The sequence below is a fragment of the Balaenoptera musculus genome, chromosome 7 (assembly GCF_009873245.2).
Source record: "Balaenoptera musculus isolate JJ_BM4_2016_0621 chromosome 7, mBalMus1.pri.v3, whole genome shotgun sequence".
In the NCBI taxonomy this organism is placed as follows: domain Eukaryota; kingdom Metazoa; phylum Chordata; class Mammalia; order Artiodactyla; family Balaenopteridae; genus Balaenoptera; species Balaenoptera musculus.
This window is the reverse complement of record NC_045791.1, coordinates 21,348,806-21,369,439: the sequence shown is the minus strand read 5'-3', so window position 1 is coordinate 21,369,439 and position 20,634 is coordinate 21,348,806. Positions and strand designations below refer to the sequence as shown.

The 20,634-nt window shown below is 38.2% G+C and overlaps 1 protein-coding gene across 2 annotated transcripts in view; it reads right to left on the bottom strand.

The window, feature by feature from the left end:
- THSD7B (thrombospondin type 1 domain containing 7B) overlaps window positions 1-20,634 on the bottom strand; it is a 751,247-nt gene that overhangs the window by 534,304 nt on the left and 196,309 nt on the right. For both annotated transcript variants that reach the window (XM_036856921.1, XM_036856923.1), the window contains exons 3-4: window positions 14,879-15,127; window positions 2,356-2,525 (exon numbers count right to left, since the gene is read on the bottom strand). In XM_036856921.1, coding sequence (XP_036712816.1) covers window positions 2,356-2,525; window positions 14,879-15,127 — 419 coding nt within the window. The remainder of the gene's footprint in view (window positions 1-2,355; window positions 2,526-14,878; window positions 15,128-20,634) is intronic.

Here is a 20,634-nt window from a genome sequence, read left to right as displayed (position 1 = left end):
GGAAGAAAAGTCAAGCAATTCCACTTCAGAGAGTGAACAGAGTATCCTGGAGCCAAAGGAAGACTTAATCTTGTAGAAAAGTCAATTATGACTGAGAAAAGAGTTTCCAAAATCAATGCTATTAAAATCCCCTCTCCCTTCCAAATCTAACATAATAATTTAAAAAACCCAAAACAAAAAAGCAGATCTTTATAAAAACTGAAATGCAAAAGATGTCATCAATTTTGGCCTTTGTTACTGCATTAGCAGAAAGGTTAGAAATATTTAAACTCTGCCTCTTTAATTGGGTAAACACTCTTTGGTCCCTTATAACTGCAATTCAATTGTTCTCTTGAACAATTTGACTTGAGCCAAGAAGAAATTTTCATGTTGCCAGATTTGTCAAGGTATATCCATAAATAATAACAGCAGGAAATTAAAGCATTTATAAGAAAGTAAAGTAATGACTAAATAACTTTTCTGGTTCACTTCCAAACAAGAGCAAAATCAAACCTTTGTAACGATTACAAAGATAAGTAGTAATCTTTACCATGCCTTTAACGCAATGTGGCTGTTCTGTATTTTCCAATGCAGCAATAGTTTGACTACTGTATTCAAATTTCTACAAGAGTACATTGTTTCATTATATACATCCATGTGTATGTATCTTGTCCCCACATCTAAGTGCCCCCCCCCGAGAACTGGGTTACCAGGCTTAGGCTTTCTAAGGGCTTTCTGTTTCCATGTGAACCAAAGTATTAATTTGGAAGTATGCCTTGGCCTAAGATTTTTTTCCTCTTTTTTAGATGCTTGAAGAACACTGTACCAGGGCTTAATAGGCTGCTAAATCTGCACTTAACACCCCTCCTCTATTTAACATCCCCCAACATGTAGCATATGACTTCCAATGTTAGAACACCATCCTTCCACTTTCCTCCTAATTACAAACTTCCTGCCCAGCATGTTTCCATTAAGAAAGCTGGAAAGATTAAGGTTGAAGAAACTTAAGAAATAGGTGATCGATAAGAAAGCTGTTTTTACTAAAGAAACTTTAGGAAGATGAAGATGTCGATAGAAGATTAAATGTTGAAGCTGAAAATAGATCATAATATATCAATTCTACAAAATTCTTATATATGTGTTGACCCTTGAAGATCCTAGTACTGTAGACAACAGTAAAAGGGAAGAAGGAGAAAGTAGAATAGAAAGATCACCAAGGTCTGAAAGAATAATCTGAAGCTTTTTATCTAAATTCGTTCTTCCAAATTCAGAGGAGTAAGCACAGGCATGTTGTATGCTGGAAGAGAAAGTGTGTAAATTGTCACTTTCCAAAGGTGACATTAGAGAAGGAAGAAAATTTAACTACTAATTTTTAAATAACTCTAGCCCTATAAATTTGACACTGTAACTTCAATTGTTGAAGCAAATGCTAAGGTGTCTGTAAAGATGATCCTTCTATGAGTCATGAGCTGAATCATCCAAGGCTATGGTCATGGCCTCTGAAATGATGAGAGGCCATGTCACACACACAAAAAAGGCACCTGGTATGAAAAGCTTTACAGGATGAAATGGATTTATTTCCACAATAAGAAATCTCACATCTTCTCTCTCTAACCAAGTCCTACAGCAGAGAATGTACATGCACACTCAAGGAAACATTCTCACCTTGACCACTTCTACAGAGGGCACTGTTGGGTTCCCCAATGTGCCTGGAACAGGCCATATATTTTTCTAGAGTGGAAGCATTACTGCACACTCTTAGCTTTTCAATCCATTGACTTAAATAAATCTGGGCCAGTTTTTCAGTCCTTATATGTTATCACTATCCTAAACTCTGAAACAAATGGATTGTATTATACAAGCCTAATAGAGTGCATACCATGGAGAAAGTTGTTTTTCCTCCTCCTTTTCCTCCTTCTTAGTCTCATATTATTTAAAACCTGGCAATAAACGAATGCATCTTTGATATCTGAAAGTGATATGTCTGTAGAATTTTCCACACTCACAAATTCACAAAAAACTTCTCTTATAGAAAAAAAAAAAAAAAAGAATGCTACTAACTCTTCGCCACCTGGCTCACTCCAGCGTACCAGCCCCTTAGCCTGTAGCAGTCATTTCTACTACAGATCTTAGGTATATTTTCTCATTTAATTTTCACAACGATCCTTTGAGACTGATATTATTAGCAGTACTATTTTGACTATTCCAAACTACTTCAAGTAACAGAACTTAAGGATGGCTTGTAAAGAGTCAACAAAACATTAAATTTGTGAATGCTGATGGTCCATTATATCAAGGAGAATATGAGAAGATGGTGTTGGTGTTGATTTCCCTTCCAATCAGCAGCAGAATCTGTCCCCAGAACTGGCTGCCTACCTTCCTTGGCCCTCTGTGCCGTGGATGCTGGTGTGCTCTGGGCACAGTACACCTCCCGGGTCTGGATCCCACCTCCACAAACGGGTCCTGTCACATGCCAGTGGGGGTCCTGCTGCTCGAGGAGGAGAGAGACTTGGCATTCTTTCCATTCAGAGGTCCTCCAGGAATACCTGTTTGGTTTGATTTGTTTAAAAGAAGAAGAAGAAGTAAGGAAAATACAAAATTCTACAGGAAACTTAAGTCATCGACATCAAATGTACGTAATCATCTCTCTTTCTAGTACCAAATCTCTGTCTATGGATAAAGACGTTTACCAGCTTTGAATACTAAATCCCTTTTATTTCCTACAGAAAAATCACAGCAGCCTATCTTGCTTATAGCACAGGCCCAGAGGAGCGAAGGAAGGAAATATGGATAAACAGTAGATATATCTCAGCTTTAAAGCTCTAAGAGAGTACAGAATCAAGGGAAGGAGCTGGAAACCAAATGAGCCTAATTCATAGCAGATAAACTTGTCACACGGTTTCATTTTACAAACCTCTAGATGACTTTGTGTGAAAGTTGGCCTTTTTTTTAATTAGTAGGCCAGTGTATGAATGTCTGAACATATTAGTTTAAACGGACAGAGATTACCTCCAATATTTCAACTTTCTTGATATAGGTATTTCTATCAGTTTGACTCCACTAAGATAAAGGTATACATATTAAAAATGAGTTCACAATGTGCCACTATATTTAATTGACAAGTACTTTTTTTTTTACATATACAGACATGCCATGGTTATACTGATTTAGAATATGTCTTCCTGGTTTACAACTGGTTGAGATACACACTGATAGACACACATATGCACACACACAAATAAAAGGAAAAAACACAGCGAAGTTTGTACATAACTTACAGAAAACACAACAACCATAACAACACTACACTCATACCTGGAGAATGATTTCAGACAGAATTTTCTTTTGTGGCTTATTACAGCATTCCTCAAGCCCACAGCATTAACATAACCCTACAGCATTCCCATAAATACCAGAAGACTCATTAGCTTCTGAACAGTAAACCAAACCTAAGAACATTCTCATATCCGCTGTACCATTTCAGATTTAAGGAAAGTTTTCTCAGTTATGTGATTGTTTAAAAGAAAAAGTAGCAATAAAAATAAACATGTGTCACCAAGGCCCTGGACTTACAGAAACCAGAGGAAAAATGAAATCAAGTAACAGACAGCAAAATCAAGAAGCAAATCTCTAAGAAACCTAAGAGTGAGCAAAGCCTCTCACGATGAGTGTCATAATTCTAAAAAGCTTGAAAGCTGAGGATCATCAGTCTTGTGAAAAGCCCACTGTAGAAAAAGAATTTGGACAATCCTGTGGGGTTTGTTGTAATAATTCTTCTCCCTCTGCCTCACTACTTGATCTTCACAGGGTTTTCCAAGTGAAAATCAGTCACCGGGCTGGGCAAGAGTCTGAAATGTAGAGTTCAGGTCCTGTTTATTACTAGGGGAATATAGACAATAATATGTTTCTAATTCCTGGGCATGAGATCGAGAAAAGTCCAGGTCTTCCCAGAGATGGTCCTTCTCCAGAGGTGATGCTCCAAAGCCCTTTCTCCTCACTAGACAGAGTTGTCACCCTTGGCTTCATGGTGACCCAGGCAGAAGGCTTGACTCTTGTGTCTCTGAGTCTCAGGGTACAGGTAGCTCTCTTGTCTCTGGACTCCAGGGCAAGGCACAGTGAGGTAGGGGTGGGTTATTGGATGGTTATCACATTCTCATTTAAAACCCTCTTCCTCCAATGATTCCGTAAAAGAAGAGCTCTCTGTCTATTAAGGAGCTCAGATATAGCCCTGACTCCAAGGCTCCTGTGATACAGTGAGCACATAAGGTAGGCAAAAAGGGGCAGTGCGGTATAGACAGCAAGCATGCTTTCGAGTCAAACCGACCTGGTTTGAATCTGAGCCTTGCCACTTACTAGTCATGTGACTTTCACTGAGTTCTATTTTGTAAAATAGGGATAATAATACCAAATGTGAATCAAGGAGTATAATAAATGTTCAATAAATGTTAATTCCCTTTTTTCTTGTGTCCTGCTACACCTGCCTTTTGTCCCCTGCTGACACAGAAAACACACACACACACACACCCCTAACACTGTACTTATAAGAACTTAATTGATTTCATCCAAAGTCCTAATATTAAGGATCCAGGAATGCCATGGTCTAACTTCCAAGAACCAAAGTTCAGCAAAGAGCATTAAAGAAACTTACAGAGTTTAGAATTATAGCAAGTCACAGTAATTTGTTCACTTGTTTGAAAGGAATGGGCCATGCTGTATAAATTGCTTTTTCAATTAACTTATCATGACCCTATAATTAGCAATGGAGGAATTTTGGAAGTCATTATGGAGAAAAATGAAAAGGAAAATTTAATGACTATATATATATAAAGAGAGAGAGAGAGATAGATAGATAGATAGATAGTCTTATATAGAACAAAAACCCTGTTGGTAGCTTACTAACCAAAAACAAACACCCAAATTCTATTCATTGGCAAACAACGAATTCTCTAAAGATACAGAAGACATTTATCACTACTGCTATTGTTTACTACCTCAGAGAAAATACCAACCCAGAAAGAGGCAAAGGAAAAAACACACCAGTGAATGGCTTCTAAATTCCTTTTTAAAATGCAGGTCCTTTCATAGTCTGCCTTTTTTTTCTTTATTTTTTTCAAATGCACTATCTATGTTTAATCACAAATCACCAGAAGCCATGAAAACTGAACAGTCTGAATTCCACCAACCTGGGAAAGTGTCTCTAGGATCTGACAGAATAAGAAATCAAAGGAGACCGCTCAGCTAAACGTTGCTTGCTATCTCCTTTAGTAGTTGTTACAGGGATAGTCCCCCAGCCTCCGGACAACTTGGCTTCCTGACTGCCGGGGGCATTCTCTTTAATAGCTAAGTCCACGTCAAAGATCAGGCCTTTCCACCCTCTCTCTCCCAACTCTGATGCCTTTCAACCCAGCCTCACTTTGTCCTTCTACTTAGGAGAGAAACAGTGCGCATTTCAAAGGCCAGCGTCCTGCCTTTTGTGGGTGAGCAGCATTTTGAAACCAATTGTAGAAATGCCTCAAGTAAACAGCCATGACATGAAAACAATTAGTTGATCCTTCCTCACAGCCCCTTACGAACATGACCTAGGATCCCTTTGTCTTGTCACACACCCCAGCTGAACAGGATAGACAAAGCACTCATTTATTCAGGCTTCTAGGGTATCATGACAAATCCCCCAAGAAATAATAACATCCAAAATGTTCTGCATGCTTACTCAGTACCAGGCACTGCACTAACAAATCTAGGTGCATGACTTCATGTAATCCTCCCAACAAGCCTATGAAAAAAGTATCATTTCCTCTTTTACAGATGGGAGAATTGGCATAAAGAATAAGACATTTTCCAAGGTCACATAATTAAGTAAGTGAAAGAGCAAGATGCAAAGACAAGTATATCTGATTCTAAAGCACATCTTCTTAATGAAAGGATTCTCTGGTAGATTAAAACGGTGAATGGTAAACTCATGAAACTTGGTCTGCGGATATAAAAAGCAAGTCTGTAGATGACAGGTAGCTACCTGCCCAGCCATGATGAGGACAAATAAATGTTGGTCTTGGTCTGAGGAACTGCTTTCTGGGCTGAAGCAAAAAAATATCATCAGTTGATGACAATGATACTGTCACTGACAACTGACCAGTAATATTTTACACTGCCAGCATAATATTCCTTCCAGCCTCAAACACAAAGACAGTTTGAGAATATCATACAGCCAATCACTTTATAATTCGAACGCTGTGGTCACATAGGGTCAGATTTTAGCACTTTCAGGAGATAAGTACAAGTTAAAAAGAGAAACAAAATATAAGCCAAATAAAGGAATCTCTAATTGTAAAAATTCAAATTTCCACCATATGGTGCAATGACACTTTTTTTGAAGAGTAATGCTTTTTCAAGGCCCTGAAGTCAAATTCTCCATTTTGCTCCCTGGTCACTGTGAATGTTAGGTAAACCTGCCATCATCTGTTCATGTAAAAATGACTCCAATGTCCCCACCATTATTGAGAGAGAATACTGTCAGCCACTCATATACTGAATACACAGGGGAAACAACTTGTAAAAGAATATCTCAGTTAATGTAAAGGTATGTATGAGAGATGGATGGCAGAAGGAACTAAAAAGCAGGACTCCCTAGCTCCCTAGGAACAAAAATAAGCCTGCCCAAGAGTAAGCAAATCATTTACTCAACCATGTGTTCACTCCTCCTTTCTTTCAAGAACTAATTCTTGAGCTCCAACTGTGTGCCAGGTATGATTCTGACAATAGAAATGCATAGCAGTGAGCAGGACAAAGCCCCTGACCTTGGGAAGATGACCTTCTAGTGGGGCAGACAGACAGAAATGAACCAATACATAACACGGCATCAGTAACATGTCCATCAGAAAGAGATGGAGGAGGAAAGCTATTTCAGTGCCATGACCAGGAAAGTCTTCAGAATCCGGAATAAAATGAAACAGTGGGCATAAGAAAAGGTTGACAAGGAGAATTCTAGGCAGAAAGAAGAGCATGTTCAAAGGTCCCAGGGAAGGACAGTGCTTGGCACTTTCTAGGAAAGCACAGAGGCCAGTGTGGTTGGGATAGGCAGCTCAAGGCAGGATGGAGAGGGAGTGAGAGACAGTCAGGGTCCAGGCTACAGAGAGCCTGGTGGGCTGAGCAAGGGCTGTGAGTGTAACTCCAAATGTGCTAGGAAATCACTGCCAAGTTTTGAGGAAGGCAATCATATCATGATGAGATTTAAATTTTTAAGGATCATCCTGGCCACTGATTAAAGAATAGACTATAGGGGAATGGAAGAAGGGAGACGAATTTGGAGGCCTTTGCCAGTCCAGGAGACACGATGGTAGGGCTTTAATTGGGGCAGTCACAGTGAATGTGATGAGAAGTGATCAGATTCTGGATACACTGTGAAGGTGGAGACAGCCTTCTAATGGATTAGATGTGGATGGGAGATAAAGAGAGAAGTGAAGAATGATTCCAAATTGCTTTTGTCCCAAGTACTAGCAGCACAATTGCTTGGCACTGAATTCTTACCTGAGACAGCCCAGGAAAGGGGACAAGAACTCAGACATCAGGGCAACCATGTATTATAACTGTGAAATTCAGTTTTTCTTCATTTACCTTCTAGAATCTGCTTTCTGAAGCTTTCTCCCACACCTGGAACTCATTGCCTGATTCCTTCGTATGTACCCCATAATTTAAGTCTATTCTTAGGAAATGATCAATAAATGTATTCACAAGATACATATTAAAAGTTAATATTAAATATTTTATCATTCTAAAAAGGTATACGCAGTTTAAAAGAAGAAACCAAGATTAAGCCAAAGAAAGAAATTGCTAATGGTGGGAATACATATTCTCATGAGGAGATAGAGGAGACAAATTCTGGATTAGGAAAAGCTACTCGAGGGCCAGAAATTCAATCGCCCAGGTAGCCAGCTTGTCTTCCTGAGAGTGATGTTGTCTAACCCAAGGAATCCTGTACTCAAACCGTTCTCCAAATTGATGGGAGGAGGGTTGAAGGAATAAGGAATGAATGCATTGTTCTGAAGCAAGGAATAGAGATATCCTAAATTAGCAAAGCCAAAATTAGAAAAGTAGGTACATTTAGTGACTATTTTTAAAAGACTTCCATCCTACTAAGGTGACATAAAGTGTTTCTAATAGCAGTAGGATGGCAGGACCATCAGAGTTTTATAGCAACCCCTGCCCTTTAGAATGCATGCTTTGTCACTTTCAGGACGCTTAGAATTGCTTACAAAATGTGAATTTCTTTTCTCCTTCTTCTAAGGGCTTAGATTTAAAGCAAAACAACATGGAATAGACTCTTAAGTAATTTAATGATGACAGACTGAAAGAATAATTGCATTAGTGAATGGTCCTGTTTTGACTAAGCACATATAGATTTGCAAACACTCTTGGAATTGAAACCCTAGTGCAAGGTATTCAAATTAAATGCGCGTATGTTAAAAATCAGTGTACTGCAGCAAGACTAATTTATGATAATATCTGTTGTCCTTTTAAGGTTGTAAATTCATTTAGAAAAGAATTAACTTGTAATTTTTTGCTGAACAGTCGACCAAAATAAAGGGAGCCAATCAAACTTTACACATCTTACGCTCTAGTAATCTTTTATTGAATAGAGTGGGACTATTGATTATGGAAAGCTACTCTGAAGTGCAAAGCTCTTTGCTCTTTGGCAGATGGCTTTGCTAGCCAAACTCCACATATGTATTATTAATAGATTTCTATCACTACGCACAGCACTTAGTAGTACGTTAACTTTCTTACACTAACAGGGGAACAGATCTTCCATCCAAGAGAGCTGAAAGTGGCACAACGGGAACTCATGAAACAATATGCACCAGTAAAAGCTGGACTCAGTAAAAACGCATCAGTCTCCTTCTGCTGAAACAATTTACAGATTCTTTGAAACTGTCATTACTTTCCTGAAACAGATTCTCCTGAGGGCTCCAGGTCATGACTCCTTTACCCCTCAAGTCCTGCAAAGAGCTGCTTAATTAAAACAATTTAAAAAAAAAAATCTTCCTTAAAGAACCCATTAATTCATTTAACAACCATTTATTGAGCTTCTATTATGTGCAGGGTGTTAGGTGCTGTGGTAGACAATCAACTGAAAAGATACATTAGAGATGGTAGGTGACGTGTGTGCCATTCTTTTCCAGAAGGCAAACTTACATATTCAGATTGATCTCATTACTAACCCTTCTCGAAGCTACTCTTATAACCAATGAAGACAGAAACTTCTTATCTGGAAAACCAGACACACTTAGCAAAAGCAAGGCAGCCATTGGGGACCAAGTCACATCAAGCTCTGTGTGTTTATTTCTTCCCTGGGTAGGCATCCTTATGTAATCTCCTTGATGATGCCAATTTTAGATGCTCTTTGTAAGAAATGACTTTGAATCCTTCACACACATCATATAATAAGTATCAGCCTGGAATAAAGTACCCTGTGCACAATATTGCTCTGGATCTGCCCCACAGTTAATGATTCATCCATTGTCTGCTGAGCATTTACTCTGAGCCAGGCACTTCTATAGGTGCTACTCACTCTAAAGTAGAGGAGAAAAATGCATTAACAAAAAATCCAGATACATATGTTTGGAATGATGTGCGGGAACATTACTAACTGTGAAACACTCTTAAAGAACATGGTTATCAGGTTCAAGATGCTCTAGTTTTTAATGAGTATATTACACAGGATTCTGAAGATGAATAAACTAAGTGAACACAGACTAAAATTTCCTGAATTCTCCAGCAATTAGCACAGTGACACTCTGAAGCAGGTGTTGAACAAACATCTCTTCAAGACATGTCAACCCTGTTCCAGCACTCACTTCATTCCAGTGGGCAGAGGAAGCCAACTACCAAGCCAAGTTTTACTCACCATCCCTTCTGCTGGCACCATTCCTGGCTTCAACACTCATCTAAAAAATCCATCAACTAATCCCCAGAGTTTTCTCAAGGAAAACTTGAGAAAATTTTAGATTTTAGAAAATCTAAAATCGGGTTCAGTGCCTTAAAGAGATGGTAGGAAAAAACAGGCTGGTCACAGGGGGTTGTTTTAGAAGCACATCGAAGTGGGATGCAGGAGACCCAGATAGATCTCTCAGTATGAGTCTGCACAGACAGACCTTTTGCGGAGAATCTCTAGTTCACCCATAATAAACTCATACATACCAGAGATAAGGAGGGACAAATTATGAGACCCCATCTATTCAGTGTCAGACTGGAGTGCTGAAGCAATGTTTAGGAATTTGGCTTTTCTGTACAGTAATATCACACAGTCTATGTAATACTATCAGCCACGCAGCTTCTGCCTTGAGATTGTCTTTAAAGTTTTACTCTATGTTGGTCTTTATAACAGCACTGTCTTATATTCAATTTTAAACTTTAAATGATCATTTAAGAAGTAGAACAGCCATTTTGGTGTGAAAGCCTCCTGGTGAGGTGGTGGAAGTTGCAGGTAGGTCATCTGAGATGTCGCTTCCAAGAAAGATGTTGACATTTTTCAGTATTCTTGTGTGTTACAGTGTCTTCAGCCAAAACAGGCTCTCTGCTTAAGCACGAAGGATCTGGAGTCATAGCTGTTCCAGCATCAGGTTATGTCTCAGCTATCTGTGTCCTCTGCCTTTCCTTATGCTATCCAGTAAACAGGGCCACCTTATCATTTATGGTCTTAGAATGCTTTTCACCTCCCTCTTAGTTGAGATGTAGGATCTAATACTTTAGATGTTAATTAGGACAAAAGAAAGAACCCAAGTGCCAAGGCATCTTATAAAACACATATCTTTCAGTGTTTTGAGGCAGAGAGTAACATAATGCCCAAAGCCATGATGACAATGATAAGAGATAAACACACCAAGAGAAAAGGTAGCCAGTGACAAGCAGATTTGTCCCATCTTTCTCATTTCTATCCCAACCCCATAATGTACAGCGTGAGTTCTTAGTGTTTTGTTAGAGGGGGGGAGCACAAAATTTCAAGTAGACTGTATAACACTGAAGAAAGGGGTTTCATGGAATCTATATATATCTTGGTCAAAAATAGCATACTTTTGAGATGAGCTTATGGCTACACAATACTAAGTCCCTTATACAGTTGACCCTTGAACAATGTGGGGTTAGGGGTGATAATCCTCCATGCATTCAGAAAATCTGCTATAACTGATAGTCACCCTTTGCATCCATGGTTCTGCATCTATGGATTCAACCAACCTCAGATCATGTGGTGCTGTAGCATTTACTATTCAAAACTATCCGCCTCTAAGAGTACCTGTGCAGTTCAAACCCCTGCTGTTCAAGGATCAACTGTAGTTCCAAAATTTCCCGAGTTAGCTTAACACAGGCTGGCCTCTGTCTCCTTTCAGGTTAACTTATGCTAGCTGCCCTGAGGAGTTTCCAAAGTGTTCAGTCTCAGGGAGCTCTTCGAGAAGGGGCTCCTCATGGTCACAATTCCTTTCGTGGAATCATGCCTTAGGGATTGGCACACATAGTGTTCATAGTGAAAATGCTGAGCAGTGGAGTCCAGCTGGTGAGATGAGTAGCCCCCAAGCTATGCAACTAAAAACCGTTGTGAGCATTATGAACATGCAGGAACCAGAGCACATCTCTAGCTTATCTCTTCTTGGAATATTCTTCCTCTAATTACCTGAAAGGCTAATTTCCTCACTTCCTTCAAGTCCTCCCCCCCAGATCCTGCTAGTTCAAATGAGGCTTCTCTAAGGACACTCTCTTTAATTCTGTAACCTGAGCTGACCCCCCATCACAGCACCCCAGAAGCCTCTATCTTTACCCTGCTCCAATGCTTCATTTTTTCCATATCTTGTACACAAAGCGTAGAGTTTATTTTATTTATTTTATTTATTTGGTATATCTTCACTAAAATTTAGGTCCCACAAGGGGGAGGGAACTTTGTCTAATGTGTTCTCTGAGGTATCGGAAACACTTAACGTACTGCTTGGCACATAGGAAGAGCTCAGAGTATATCTATTGAGAAAAGGAACACATCTCCTATAGCAAATATGGTGGAAGGGTAAAAGCCAAACCGCATTCTAAGAGAGGACATTTCCCTGCTGGGGAGAAGGATGGTGAATTAAATTGCTTGATGCATATGAAGTGCTCATGAATTCTGGGAAAGGAAAAATAGACATTTTTTTCCCTAAGAGATTTTTGTTTCCATTTCCCTTGTTCACAATGAATTTTAATCACTGGTGTCCAAGTAGAAACAAAAGTTAGCACATGGCCTTTATGGTTTCCTGTGGTAGAGGCCACAGCTCGGATTTCAGACAAATAAGAATGTCAGCCAATGTTAATTTTGTTGCTATTATTTATACAGGCTCTTTTCCACCACAAAGTGGAATCATTAGTTAACACATTATTCTCCCTAGGAAACACTGGTTGGTATTCAGTGAATTTTCAAAGACTCCTATTTCCTACAAATTCACTATCTGAGGTTTTTAGAAAATGTCATACTCAGTAACATTTCCAAACAGCAGAACTAGAGGCCCAGGTTCATCTCCAATGAACTTTGTCAGGCTCTGTTTTCAGATGTTAAGGTTCAATCAAATGAAACTCAATACAGAAATTAATCTTGGGTACATCTTGAAGTATTACCATTCCATGGTATTTTGTTGGAAAAAAATGATATATATGAATACATGTGTATGTGTGTCTATAACCTTATCTGGGTGTGTGTCTTCACCATATTATCATTAGGGTCAGTGTGATGTATTGGAAAGAGCACTGACCTTGAAGGCAAGTGGACTTCAATTTGAATCCGAACAGTACCGATTTACATCCCTTTTACTCTCAAAAATGTTCTATTTGGATAATACATTCTATGTTATTCTAAATAATCTTTATAAAATCTCTGATATACTTATTGGCCAACAGTAGATCTCAATAAAAGGTAGTCGTTCTTTAACAAAAGGTTATCCAACTCAACTTTCTCAACATCATCAAGGAGGCACCACTCTGATGATTCCAAGAGAATCATAATAGTTATTAACAAAGAAAAGAGAAGAAAAAAAAAATAGGGAGATGTCTATAAATCAAAAAACTGTTAAAAATATCAGGAAGAGGTCATGCCATTCTGTGAAAGGAATGAAGAAAAAAGGCGCCAAGGTCAAGGTCATCATTAAACCCAGATTCTATTCCTAGCAGCCTAACATTGAGAACCCTCCTAAAAAAGGCCTCCACAGGGAAAAAAAAAGTCTCCAAATCACCCATTAGAAATAACCTTCTACTCCATTAAATTACTACAGTATGCCTTCCAAGGGAAGGAGGGATTCTCTCGCTGGAGGAAATGAAACCAAAACCCACCTGCAAAGAGCAACAATAAGAGTCAGTATTCGTATAGTGCCTCATGTGCTGAGCACTGGGACGGACAGTGCTAGTCTGTAGCTGTTCAACCTTCAACACAGGCAGTATAATTAGACACTGTTATTGAAGAGGGAAATGTCTTAGAGAAGTTGTATAGCTTGTCCAAGAACACACACTTTAAGTGTGATGGCGATGCAATTCTAACCCAAAGCCTATCCAAGTTCAAAAGGGACAGAGACCTCAGGTTTTCTTTCCAATCCCATGTTTTGCCCCAAATTAGTGTCTTGAAAGATTGGACACAAACTCAATACAATTAGGGAGGATTCTGTGACAACAGTTTAATCTGTCAAGGATCATGAACTACATCTGCTTTCTCCGCGTTTCAGGCAAGAAATGATGTAAATCTAAGGAGTCATTGTAGTAAAAAATGAACAATCAATATGTAAGGAGTATGTTGAATCGACCCTGATTTCAATGGTGAGGTGGAGGAAGTGACTTGACTATGAATGTGTAAACAGGAATTTGCTCCTCTATACCTACCCCCAACCTCAACCTCTGCCCCGCCCATACATGCTTTATTTCAGGTTTAAGGAATAACCAGACCCATCAACAACACCAGCTGAGTTTGTAACCCACTTACCCTTTACATATCCCCAGATGATTAATTTCTACAAGAAGTTATTTTTTGCCTCATTTTATTTTTCACCGAGGGAGTGATCTCAAATCTCAGGGGCTATAAGAAACTATAGAAAACTTCTATCTAAAATAGCTACAGATTTAAGATATAGTTCAGGGCAGCTGTCCAGCAGGAATTATTACAAATTCATCCCCAACAGACTTCTAAACAGCCAGCCCCAGTGATTTCTGTCATTATCAGACTGAGCCCACTGTGAGCCAACAACCAGAGGAAAATGCACTGGAGGTCTTCACCAAGGGCTACACAATCAGGCAAAATATAACCAATATCAAGATATTAAATTTAGCTACTAATTTATGTCAACCCTTTTCTCAACCTTCTCTGGTTCCCTAGGGACTCTGAAATAGAAACAATGCCCAGAGCAGCAGTGACTTTCAGAGAAAGAGCACCCTTAGAATCAGGCTGCTGTCACTCATTAACTATGTAACCTCAGAAGTTATTTAATCTCTCTGAGCATCAATGGCCTTATTTGCAAAATGAAGATGCTTATGAATGGCTTCTTAGGTTGTCAAAAAATAGGTGTGACATGTCAGGTAATGATAACTAATGGTTATTAAGCATTTATGATGTGGCTGGTGCTGGATGAAGTAAGTACTGCTAGTAGAAAAGTAAACTGAGGCACTAGATTTAAGTCACTTGCCAAAATTCACATAAGTTAGAAAGTCATAACAATCACATAATTAGAAATAGGATTGGAGCCCAGGCAATCAGCACAGCCCATGCTCTTACCCCCCTAGGCTTTACTGCCTAATATGAAACTCTGCACTGAGTAATAAGTCACAGCTACAGTTATTGTTAACATCTCTATACCACATAAAATGAGATTATATAAACAACTGAACACTCATGCCAAAGAATACACAATACCTGGGACATGAGTGCAAAAGTTCTCCTTCAACGATGCAGGCCTCTTTCTCAAGAAGTTCAGGGCAATCCTCTCCACCTCCAACAGCAACGTGCTTCACGTTCCGGCTCCTGCTTCTAAACCCTGGCGAGAGGCTCCCTGAACGGCATGTCTTGGAGCAGGGGCTCCAGGAGGACCACTCGGTGGTTTCGCAGTCTTTCGGCATGATGCAGGACTGGATGGTCACAGGCAAGGAATCTTGCGTGCAAAGGCTGAAGGAATAGAAACAGAAAACAGTAGGCCGTAGACTAAATGGGTACAACCAACATTATGAAGGGCCTATTCTGGATGAAAAGAAAAAACCTGAAATCTGGGATAGCGTTCAAGTAAGAGAATTTTTTTTAAATGTTAGAGGCATCATGATAAGATATTGAAGGACATACATTCTAAGAATGAACGCTCTATTTCGTCTGAAACTGTGAAGTTATTTCACTCTCGCAAGACACATGTGTAAGGTGAGTCCACATCGTACCTTGTCCAAAGCATCATCAGAAATAATGGAGGTTCTTCTCATGTGCTTTCACCTCTGACACAGCCTATATTTACCCTTCGTTCAGTGGTTCCTAGGTGTCACACACTGTCCTGTACTTCACAGGTACTTTCTTACAACAGTCTCGTGAGTATACATATTATTATGTCCATTTGTATATGACAATACTTAAGGTCAGGAAGGCTAAATCATTTGTCTAAGGTCAAAGAAAGGTAAATGTAAGCTTTCGAGTATTATTCTGTCCATTCTTTTAAATACTGAGCAATTAAAAAATAAATAAATGTGGTATTATGTTTCTCCATACTGTTAGGCTCTGTGCATCAATTTCCTCATCTGCAAAACTGAAGTGCTTTCAAATACTAACAATGTAATTGGAAAACAGATAAATAAAAAAGATAAGATAACATGATAATGTGATGAATTCAACATAAAAGCACTTACAATGATGAGGAGAAAAACTGATGAGGCAGTGACAGACCACCTGGGAAAGCTGGGGGTAGGGGTGAGGCGGGTTCTAAGACAGAAGGACATCTGAGCTGCATTTTAAAAGATTAATGGGAACTTCTCAGGCACGGAAAGAAGACTATTTTAACTCAAGGAAGTAGCATATTTGAAGCCCTGAGATAAAATTTGTCCAAGGACACACAAGGATTTACTGTTTAACAAGGACCAACTGTAAAATTTTCAGGAATTTTGCAAGCCTGTTGATTTCATGTAAGTAGCTTAAAATTAGCCATGGTGGAAGTATTTACACTATAGAAACTAGCAAATGCCATAAATCAAGTCCCTTTACCTTACCCTGACCCTTTCAACCCCCAAAACTGGTGGTCAAGTATTCACAAGCACACCAATGGGGGAAAGTAAAAGCCAACGTGTCAATTGTCATAAATGTATCCATTTATGACACATAAAGTTCAAAGAGGAATGTGGATAAATATTAGGTATGTAGTTCTTCAAAAGGGATTTCTGGAAAGGCTAAGGAATTTGGATTTAATTGAGCATTAAATAATTTTAAAGGGAGAAAATCAGACTCATGTAGGGAGACAGTATTTTAAGTATTATTGGCATTTTTTTCTTTTTTTCACTTTGTCGTTGTTAGTGTTTCCCTTATTCAGTCAAAGGCATCCATTACTTTGGGGAAGAAAAGGATAATTTTGACAGGAATGTAAATCAAAGAAAGGGTCAGTGTTCAAACACTGACTTCCACAATTGAGCCTATGAAACTTGGTGGAATAATACACAGGGTTTGGCAATAGTTCCTTTGTATGTGTTTAAAAAGAGAGAAGTATTAAAATGTTTCCAAATTTCTGACTTGGGAAAGTATGTAGATTAAGGGAGCCACCAGCAGAAATGGATTATAGTAGACAGTGTGCAGGGGAGAATGAAATATGTTCATATTTGGCCACAGTGATGAGTAAAATATAGTGAGATTTCCATACTGATATTCATCATGAAGCCATAGAGGATTAGTATGGCTTTCAAATTTCACAATGATATAAGATAAACCTTTGGTCCAATATTTTTTAAAAGTCTATTCAGATCATATTATCCTCTTCAAAATGAAAAAAGCAATGTATACCTCATTACCATCACTCACTCCAATTAGATATTTGGGGGGCCTGGGATCAAGACAAAATAGGAAGAACCTCTCTTGAAAATGCCCCACATAAATCATAATGTATCATCACTGTACAATGTGGAGGAAAGAGGGAAGGCCCACCTATTTTTGGTTTATGATATAACAGAAAGCTGTTAATCAACAAGTTTCTCAGTTTTGACATTTCAGAAATTATTATTGGCTGAGTTATGCCCCTCTCAAATTCATATGTCAAAGTCCTAACGTCCAGTACTTCAGAATGTATCTGTACGTGAAGATAGTCTTTTAAATGTGGTCACTAGGGTGGCTCCTAATCCAGTATGACTGGTGTCCTTATAAGAACAGATTAGGACACAGACACACACAGAAGAAGAGTATGAGAAGGCTTGGAGAGAAGACAATGAACTACAAGCCAAAGAGAGGACTTAGAAGAAACCAACCCTGCTGACACTTGATCCAGCCTCCAGAACTGTGACGAAGTTAATTTCTATTGTTTAAGTTACAGTCTGTGGTACTTTGTTAAGGTAGCCCTGGCAAACGAAAACAGAACTTTAATAAAGTTTTTAATTTGTGTATGTTTTTAGATAAGGAGTTTTAATTTCTCAGAAGGATTTTCTTCTTCCTTTCCAAAAGAAGATCCCATACCATACAGTTCTCTGTCTACAGAAGTAGTGGTTTGGTCCTTACCATTTCCTAGGTGTCACTCTCATCTTTCCCAAACTGACTTTTCCTATTGGACCAGAAGAAGGGGTAAGACTCCAACAGTACAAGTACTTGCATGGAGTTGCAGGGATTAATCAAGGCTTTTGTAATTTTGAAAAGGGCTCCTAATTCTTGGAATTAGGAAGGGCATATGTTCCACTGATTACATATTTACTTATTTTAAAAGTTATTTTTATTAACTTGCCTCCTTGGTTAAAAAAATAATAATAATAAAAGGTATGACATAGGGCCCTGGTCTAATGTGATCACTGAGATTTCTTTTTAACGAAATAGTGGAATAAGCACTAAATGGTGAATCTGAAATATGTGTCCTGAAATTTGCATCACAATACATTAGCACGACCTTAGTCTCATGGCTACTTAGTTTCATTATTTGCAGAAAAAGAAAAAAAGAATAATAAAATGTGATCTACTTAGCTCCCCAGAGTTACGGTACCCTTCATTTCAAGTAGAATCACCTTATAAACTAAAGTCTAAAACAAACATTCCTGCCTATACACAGAATTGGGACTCAATCTTTCCACAGAAGGTGGTATGCCTTTTTAATAAAACAGACATAGTGTTGATTTATCTTTAAAAAAAAGAGAAGCTACGGTAATTAAATCTCCTTGAGATTCATAGAGTACATTGTCATTTGTAAATTACTTCACAAGTATTCAACTGTAAAGGAAATCTTTGAAACCAAAAATAACTCTGTGTATAACTGATTCACTTTGTTATAAAGCAGAAACTAACACACCATTGTAAAGCAATTATACTCCAATAAAGATGTTTAAAAAAAAAAAAAAAGAGACACGGCAAAAAAAAAAAAAACTCTAGTTATTGTTACTTCCTCTGGAAATGTAAGGAAATCTCTTTACATACAAAATAAGGACATAGCTCTTAAAAGATAAAAATCAACAGAAAAATACCCTCATTTCATTAACACTTCAATTACCACTTTAAAATAGTATTAAATATCTCAAACATTCAGAAAAGTACTGTAATAAACACTCCCATACTTTACTAGCAAAGACTAACATTTACTTCAGATTTCATTAAATAAATAAAAAATTATAAGTTCAGGTGAATTCCCTGTGTCTTTTGCAATCCCAGTTCCATCTCACTTCCCCAGACACAGCCACTATCCTGGAATTGATTTTTATTATGCTCCTCCACATTTCTATACTTTAACTAAATATGTACATCTTCCCAAATAGCATTCATTGTCTTGCATGTTTTTACAAGTTTTACTTAAATATTATTTTGTTATACATATTACTGTGGAAATTATTTTCCTCACTTAATATTATGACTTCTAGATCTATCCACGTTGATAAATGCAGATAATGTACATTCATTTTTTTTTAATAAATTTATTTATTTATTTATTTTTGTCTGTGTTGGGTCTTCGTTTCTGTGCGAGGGCTTTCTCTAGTTGCGGCAAGCGGGGGCCACTCTTCATCACGGTGCGCGGGCCTCTCACTATCGCGGCCTCTCTTGTTGCGGAGCACAGGCTCCAGACGCGCAGGCTCAGCAGTTGTGGCTCACGGGCCTAGTTGCTCCGCGGCATGTGGGATCCTCCCAGACCAGGGCTCGAACCCGTGTCTCCTGCATTGGCAGGCAGATTCTCAACCACTGCGCCACCAGGGAAGCCCACAGATTCGTTATAGTAACCTGTTGTTTTCTCTATATGCTACAAATAACTTTTCCCATAATTTTACTTTTAATTTTGTTTATAGTGTCTTTTTGTGGTACATAACATTTTAGTTTGTTTTTCAGTCTTTCCCTTTATAGTTTGTGCTTTTTGTACCACAAACAAGATTTTTTCCCCTATCCCAATGTCATAAGTTGTGCTCTCATATTTTTTCTTCTAGAAAAGTTTTATATTTCCAATTTGATATTTAGCTCATCAGTCAATTTGATATATATTTTCATGTACTGCATTTTATAGGAAGGACCTCCTATTTTGGAAACATCAACATTAAACACATTTGTCCTTTTTGTTTAACCTATATAATTCTGATTTTTCCCCCTATTTTCAGTATTCTTTTCTTTCAAAGAGATTTCCTCAAAATTATCATCTTCAAATTTATTATTTTGCAAACATATTTTGCAAATTTTTAATGTCCAATATTTCTTTCTTATTTCCTACTTATTTATTTTTAATATTACCCTGCTTTTGTTTCATGAATGAATATTTAATATCTTTGACAATATTAAATGTAACCTTTTTTTTACTTTCATGATCTTTGCTCTTATGGATTAGAATGAATGAAGTACCACAAGCACAGATTGGAAGCTCTTTGATCACAGGTGGGTCTCATCAAATGGTAAACATTTCTGTTGGCTGATTATGCGGAACTCAGACCATTTTATTGGAGACCCTCAAATGTTGGTCTCCATCTATCTTTATTCTTTAGTTCACCTTTTTCCTAAGATAAGAATTCTCCTATCTCTTGCACTATGTGTATAGAGCTGGCTGTCAGCTTTATGAAAACTGATTGGAGAAAGAGCTGTCAGGACACTCTCACAAACTATGGACGGATTGTCACTTAACCTGCATGTTCACAGGATGATGTTTCACACACTATGTTCTGCAGGTAAGGGAGTAATTTTTAGGCACACTGAACACATTTTTCATCAGAGTTGCTTACTACTAGCTATAATTCTTAAACCTTCCAAGAATCTTGTACTAGAACAGAATAGGCTATACTATGGTAACAAATAAACCCTGAAATCTCAATGGTTTAACAAAATACGTGTTCATTTTCCCTTCACAAAGACTTTGATGCAGGTTATTCAGCCCTCTTAGAAGGCTCTTTTCTACCTGAAGACTTAAGGTTTGTATCCATCTTAAAAATTCACCATCTAGAATACATGGCTTCCAAGTTCACCATTAGGTAGAAAGGTAGAGAGAGCAGGAGGAT